The sequence below is a fragment of the Melanostigma gelatinosum genome (genome assembly GCF_949748355.1).
Source record: "Melanostigma gelatinosum genome assembly, chromosome: 8".
Classification (NCBI taxonomy): domain Eukaryota; kingdom Metazoa; phylum Chordata; class Actinopteri; order Perciformes; family Zoarcidae; genus Melanostigma; species Melanostigma gelatinosum.
In genome coordinates, this window is record NC_136641.1 from 20,876,398 (window position 1) to 20,883,974 (window position 7,577).

General features: G+C 41.7%; 1 protein-coding gene across 1 annotated transcript; it reads right to left on the minus strand.

Moving 5' to 3' along the window:
• Positions 1–3,122: 3,122 nt before the first annotated feature.
• Positions 3,123–4,507, minus strand: tcf15 (transcription factor 15). Its single transcript, XM_079272849.1, has 2 exons — positions 3,855–4,507; positions 3,123–3,386 (listed from the first exon to the last, which is right to left on the minus strand). The coding sequence occupies exons 1-2, from the start codon at positions 4,329–4,331 to the stop codon at positions 3,324–3,326; spliced, it is 540 nt and encodes a 179-aa protein (XP_079128975.1). The 5' UTR covers positions 4,332–4,507; the 3' UTR covers positions 3,123–3,323.
• Between the last annotated feature and the right edge of the window lie 3,070 nt (positions 4,508–7,577).

Consider the following 7,577-nt stretch of genomic DNA (forward strand, 5'->3'; position numbering starts at 1 on the left):
AGGTTTAAAGTGAACTCTATTGTACAACTATACTTTATTGAACTGCATTGCTGCATTGCGGTCATCTTGCACACATGCACACAAATTGACTATCTAGGATAATACTGGACTACTCGGTACCCATGGGTAGAAATCCTCCTGAGACAATAGGTTGTTTGTGTAATTCTTTATTTTACTGTTGGGTTATTTACCCAAATAATTATGGTATGGTGGCACACTGTTATAATCTACTCGATCACTTTTTAACATAACACGTAGTGGTGGAAGAAGCATTGCGATGTTTTACTTAAATAAAAGTACCAATTTAAAAATACTCAATTACAAGTAAACACCCTGTATCATTTATTCAATGCACTGAAATAGAAATGTATTAGAGTACATGTATATGATAATATTCAGTATCGTTACTAACAAATACTTGTCAGGGTGATTGAATGTTGTAGTTTGTGACTGGCAACTTAGATAAATAGTATAATACTGCATCATATCATGTTGCATATGTATCAAGTAACTGTCAGTGTCAAATAAATGCAGTGCAGTACAAGTACAATGTTTCCCTCTGAAATAGAAGTATTGCAGTACAAATACTCAAGTCAAGTAAGTACCCTAAAGCTGTACTTATGTACTTAGTTACATTCATCACTGCTCACATGTCACTATTTGTTACTTATTGTCACTAATATATGCATCCTTTCAACACAACGTGAATCATACATATTTTCATACAAATAAACGTTTTAAGGTAAAACTTGAGTTTGTTGTTTTTAACCAACATTTAACAACCACATTTTACTTTGGGTAAATAACTGAACTGTAATATGAAAAAATAACACGCTGGGTCAAAACAACCAGTTGGTACTGTAAAGTGAACCCAGTGTTGCACTGGTGCTACATGTTTAACCCAGAGGTTTTAAGTGACACTGAGGCCGTCCTGACCTGCATGAAAGGAAACACATATCGTCTCTCTCTCCCTTTGGTCTCTGCATGTGTTTAGTGTTTACTTCAGGTTGCAAGAGTGAGTTCAGACTTGATACTTCAAAGACATGACACAACACAGCAGAATAAGATAATTCAGGAGAAGTGACAAGTGTTTGGTTGTTGCTGTTTTCATTTTCTATTTCTCCCCAAAACAAATCCGAAATCAAGGTCATTTCTCGTCTCAGGTCATAAAACTGGCAGCAGGAGGAGGAACTGCCGTCTGGCTTCATTTCATCTCGGCTGAAATTCTTCCTTCACAAAATCTCTTTTGGGATTAAGAGATGCGAGCGTCCGAGGAAGAGGAACAACTCACCAAAGCGAAGCAGTAAACCTTTGCAGTGGTCCCCAGGTGGACCCTCGCCTGTCAGACATGTTAAACAGATCCACACTGACCTCATTTCTCCCTCATCTCCTCTGATGGTCTCTGCCATCAATTTGTTACCTGTCATCTTGGGGGGAAAAAACAAAAACGTCTACTTCCGAAGTGGTTGAACACTCACTATATTGGGCTGCTCTCACTGAAAAGCACCACCGGAGAGCTGTACATCTGGGTCCCAGTGCCGGATGAAGTCAGGACTGGCACTGACCCAAAGCCCGCCGCACAGAGAGTTGCTCAGAGAGGTCGGCTGTGCGCTGTTTTCCCTTCCTGTGCCTCCGTGACGTCTTCCTGCCGGGGGGAGCCTCGGGGAGCCATTTCAGGAGGCCCCGGGGCCCCGAGCATGGAGGACTTAGCACAGCAAATTCCAATTAGCCTGACAGGGCAGGTGGGGGGTGTGGGGGGATAGGAGGGGAGCTCAGACCCCCAGCATGCACCTTTAACTGCCTTAAAACACACTTTCTGTACAGCCTCCTGTGTCACCGGGGAGCCTCCCTCTGTTGTTTTGAGGACCGGGTCCGCAGTGTGATTCAAAGCGAGGCCAGACAGGAACTCGGGCTCAGCTGCTTGTGTGTCCGCCTGTTGGACCGATCACTGCAGTGTCTTTTTCAGACTGGAAAGGACAGAGAGAGGCCTGCAGAGACTCGGCTGCTTTTGCTCAGCAGCCGAGTCTCTCAGCAGTTATGAAATGTTTCTCAGTGAAAGAGGTCTAAGTTGTCTCTGTGCTGGGGTGACTACAAGAGAGTATAAAAGTTGAAAGCTGACAAATCTTTGCAGAAAATATATAAGATAATCATGATCTGTCCTGTTGATAGTGTAAGTAAGAGCAGTATGAACTTCAGAGTGAACCTTCAACCTCTGCTGACAAGTGAACTAATCCGCTAATATAAAATCACAGAACGTTATCTTCAGGATCAACGGCAGCATTATATCTGCACCATTTTCGATGATTACACGTCAGCGGGGTTTCACTTCTTTGCTCCACCGTGACCTCTGACCTCTGACCCCATCGCTCCCTGTCTGTTGGGCCCACAGCAGTGATTTATCCCTCTGACATACCAACAGCTGTGTTGGGGGATCCGAGCAGGGTGTGGGCTACTATTTGCCGTGACTAATCGATAACAGACTTAAAAAAAAACACCAATCGTGAGATCTGGAAAAAAAAAAAATACACCAGCCATTGACACCAGAAACCTTGGAGCTTTGCTGAGGCTCTGCGGGCTTCACACAACAACGTCTTGGCAACATTACTGGAAACAGGGAAACAAGTGTGTGAGAGAGAGAGTTGATTCCTAAGACAACAGATATTTTCAAATGGAGCAGAAAAATGAATACAGTTGTTAATTCAACGTTTAGATGTCAAACTAAAAAAGTTTCATCTTTGACATTTAAGTTGTCAAATTTGTCATTTATATAATTTACAATCTGCAGTTGAGCTTCTTGTTATATAACAAGAGAACCATGCATGCTCAGATCGTTGCTCACAGAAGTGAACATTTTCTTTTTTTTTCTTTTGTCAATTTCATCAATATACTAACAGTTGTCCAGTCAATACCACAATCTGAAATACAGTATGTTTTGAAATGATTAACTTTCATGACATCTTAAGTGTGTTTGCTCGATGTCACAGGACAAACCTGGGAATCAGGAAAATAACTGCTTTTATTTTTGATAAAATATATTTTATTTAAAACTTTCGGGGGGGGGGGGGGGGGGGGTTAAAAAAGTCCATAAGTTTCCAACAAATGCACTGCATCTTTGAGAGGCTTATGATTCATTTACTCAGTCAAGTATAAATAGTCTCTTCTTGGGCTCCATCATTTTATCCAGCATGTAAGTGTGTGTGTGAGTGTGTGTGAGTGTGTGTGTGTGTGTGTGTGTGTGAGTGTGCTATGTAACACCAGCTTTCACTCTTCCCTGAGAAAGTCTTTGAGGATTTTCAAGTTGCTCATCGTTCACTGGTCTTCAGTCAGCGCCTCATTCGCAGCGGACCCATCCTTCTCATTTTTAAACAGTCTTTGGCATCCTTTATCTGAAAAAAATAAAGATTCAACAATATTTAATTTAAATGCCCCAGAAATTAATGTATTTAAGGAAAATAATTACATAATTAATGACAGTATATTTTCTACAAATCAACAACTATTTGTCAGCTTCACTGTTTGATGTCACATTTATTTGAAAATGCAAGAGGAAGCTACTAAATGAGTTGTACATCACATTTTGTTTTACTCTCACAGTAGTCAAAAATAAGAAAAAGAGAACATATGTGTCTGACTGTGTGATGAATTTACAGCGAGCGCCAAACATGTGCCGTGCGTAAAGTGCGTTTTGCGCACACCATAATGGAGTTACACAAAAGTGGTCACGATTGGAAGAGAAACAGATGCTGCACGAGACGGAATATTCTCAAAAAGCACTGTCTGTGTTCACTTCATCATTTATGTTTGCATTTAAGATAAATTGGATTTGAAGCCGCGAGAGTAAAACAGGCATTTACCCCTTTTCTCTGGTTGCTCAAGCAGAAGGTGCAGATGGTCCGCGGCTTCAGCGCCGCGCTCTCTCCTTGCGCATGAACCGCGCCGAGGCACGGCTGTCCATCAGCGCCGCCGTCTCCGAGAAGAAGCTCGTTGGCCAGATGGGAAATGTAGCTGGACGCAAGTCGAAGCGTTTCAATCTTGGAGAGCTTTCTATCCACTGGCTCGGTGGGTATGAGAGTCCGAAGAGCTGTGAACGCGGTGTTGACACTCTGGGTCCTGCCTCTCTCCCGAGCGTTAGCTGCGCTCCTCTGTTGCACGACCACCGGAGGCTCGCCATCCAGTACGCGCGAAATCCGTCTTCGTTTTTCGCTGGAGTCGCAGTAACTTTGCTCCGAGCTGCCGTCGCTTTCGCTGCGGTTTTCATCATCCTCGGACGTGATGGTGAAGTCTGAATAGATCAAGTGTGTCGCCACAGGCCGCAGCATGGCAAAAGTCATCTTTAAAAGTTACGAGTCCCGGTCCTGCTCCTCTGTAAGATCAGATCGAGAACAAACGCAGGGACCAATCCGGCATCTCAGGCTGCATGTAACAGGCTGCATGTAACCACCTGCGAAAGAAAGGACGTTTTTAATAAAGCTGACCGACTTTCCACAAGTCAGTTCGGACTGGTCTATTTCAGGGATGGACGATAAGTACCTGGTCAGCTGGGCTCTTATAGCTGGGTGGGAGGAGCTGCCAGCAGCACAGTGTTACAGTAACCTCTCAAGTGAAAACACTCACGAATAATAACTCATCGTAAATATGCCAAATTCTTATGAATCACAAATGCCGAATATGTGTTGAATCGTACAGTGGTACATTAAAAGAAAAAGTGATTCAGATATAAACACACAATAGAAATATTAAAGAAACATTAGCACTGTGGGATTTTGAAAGGGCTCATGCAGAATACCCACATTAAGTATGAGCGTATACTGCATGTTATATCATTATTATCAGGCACTGATATGTGAGTAGAATCTTAGTGTTAAGGTGGATCAAATTTCTAACTGTATGTAATATAATGCTGAATAGTTTAGTCCACATAAACGCATCTGATCAAATGTTTTCCATGTCAATTTGTTATCAGCAAAGTAACTCATAACTATAGCTTTCAAACACAAGTATTGGAACAAAAGAATAAGACGAATTTTCAAAGAAATGTACTTAAGTGCAAATCCCACAAAATGTACTTAAGTGCAGCATATGAGTAAATGAGTAAGTCAGTCAGTTAAACTTGCAAAATTTGAAAGTTAATGCGATGGAGTCTTTAAATGGCATTTAGGGACTAAAGTTTGCTTTCCAGTTAATTTCCAGTTTATTATATTGTGATAGCCTGACATGTTTATGGTGCGGCCGGCCACCCACTGACGCTTATTCCTTTTGGCTGGTAAACCACAAGAGCGAAACAAACTCAATATCTTCACACAGCTTGCTTATAATTGTGCAGGTGTTTGGAGAACTGCATGTAAATTATCTTCCAATGGAAATTGTCAAGTCAAATGTAAGTAGTTCTTGAATTTGAATATCTTTTTCATGAAGCCTGGCTTAAATATTCGACCATGTATCACTATAGCACAGCAGCAAGCAGGCTTACATCAGATGGAGTAAATAATACGACTCTTAAGTCCCCATATTAAAAGGTCTACACTCGTAGACAGCAGGAGAAAGTTGAGTGTGAGTAAATAAACAGATGATCCTGGAATTTAAAAAAACAAAACAGTGGCAAATGGACAATTTAGTCCCGACAGTCTCCTCCAGCCACAAACAACCACGTGAGTGTGCCTCAACTGCATCAGCAGTAAGACATCAAACACCAAAACTGTCTGCTGGAGGAGTTCTGAGGTCACGAACCAACCACAAGAATCTGCAGTGGCAAAGGCTGTGTGAAAATATCAATTGGCAAAAACAAGGTTGTCTCTCGATGTGACTTCATAGACAAACTGATTTAAATGTGTTGTGACATCTGATATGATTGAAGGTCAGATCCCCTCAACTATCAGCAAACTAATTTATGCTGCAAGTCTCAGACACTCGCTGCTGCTGCTGCTGCGTGGTTTATTACATTTAGACCAGAGTACATTGAGGGTGTGTCTTTGTGGGGCGTGTGAACCAGTTGAGTGTGTTGACTTGGAACTAAAGACAGAAGTTGAAGCGTTCTTAGAAGAACTCTCCTATTTCATGGAGCTGTGAAACGCTCTTTTGCTGGTCAGGAAGAAGTAGATTCATTTACCCGTGCTGATGAAGCGACAGCATGTTGGGTTTGCCACCCACTGAGTCCTGTGTTGCCGTGCTTCACAGAGCTCTGACAACAGCAGCTCTGTCCGAGGAAGGTTTTGAGTGAAATAGCTCTACAACTATTCAATTTGTAGTCTTTGCATTTGGTTCAAATATTCATGTTCCCCAGAGGATGCATCCTACTGACTTTGGTGATACGCTGACTTTTTAGTGAAATGTCTCGACAACTATTGGATAAATTGCCATTGAATTTTGCGCACACGCTCCTGTCCTTTTTGAATAACGTTGGGGATCCGTTGACTTGCTAGTGCCACCGTCAGGTCAAAGTTTATATTTGTCCAATACGACCTGCAAAACAAATTACATTTCCATCAGCCTCCCTGTACTTTGGGTCTATAGAAGTACTCAGATTCTTTACTTCAGTAAATGTAGAAACATACTCTCTTAGAGTACTCCATTTACAAGGTTACATGGTTGTATTATTGTCATTGTACAACAGGGTTGCACAACGAAATGCAGATTGTAAAAAAAATATTAAAAACATACCAGTGAGCCACAATGTTGCACTGTGTGACATGCAAATAACGTTGATAACGTTTGCTAGAAACTACAGTACCCAGCTGTTTCAGGGAATGATTGAAAAGATAAAATCAGGAGCGTTTTTTATGCGTCTAACTCACTGTTGGTTATGATCTTTTGATGGGATTTGGGAGGTCTGTCTCCCCTCTTTCTCAGTGTATGTAATGTTTAGGTAAGGTTTAGGTGTTGCAGACAAATAGTTATGGTGAAGGTGAACGTTTCACTGCGATAAAGCCAAGGAATATTATAAACTCAATAAAACAACGGCCTATCACATATTTCCCTCGTCCTTGTTCAGCAAAGCTGTTCAGGCAGTTTAATAATCAGGCTTAATCTCCTAGCGATTGATGATGCATTGTGAAGGTGTCTGGGTAATTGTGACAGAATTTCTCACTACACAAACGGAACAATCAAGAAGATAATCAACAGATTAGTGGTGATCCGATACATAACTTTAAAATAAGCTCCACTCTAATTATATAATAGTATAACAGTCATGGGGGACATTTTTCTGCATTAAGAACTCTTACTTTTAATAATGTAAGTACATTTTCCTGAATACACTTGTATACTTTTCAGGACTTGTATTGGAGTATTTTTAGTGTTTTGTTAGTACTTTTACATCTGTAAAGGATCTGGATGCTTCGTCCACTGCACAGAGCACACAGTGGTGAGGTCAGAGGGTGGATACGGCATTGCAAATCTGGCCCAAATTACACGCCGGCAGCCACCGGTAGTCTGAGGGAATTCCGGATAGGAAGCTGTGAGAAGTCACCATCGCCTCAAACACCGAAGCTCTTTCAAGAGGATTTGGTTGTAATGCCCCCCCAAGTGGAACAAATGGCTGAGCTGGCTAAACAGAGATCATTTTTTAGCTGTAATTTAAA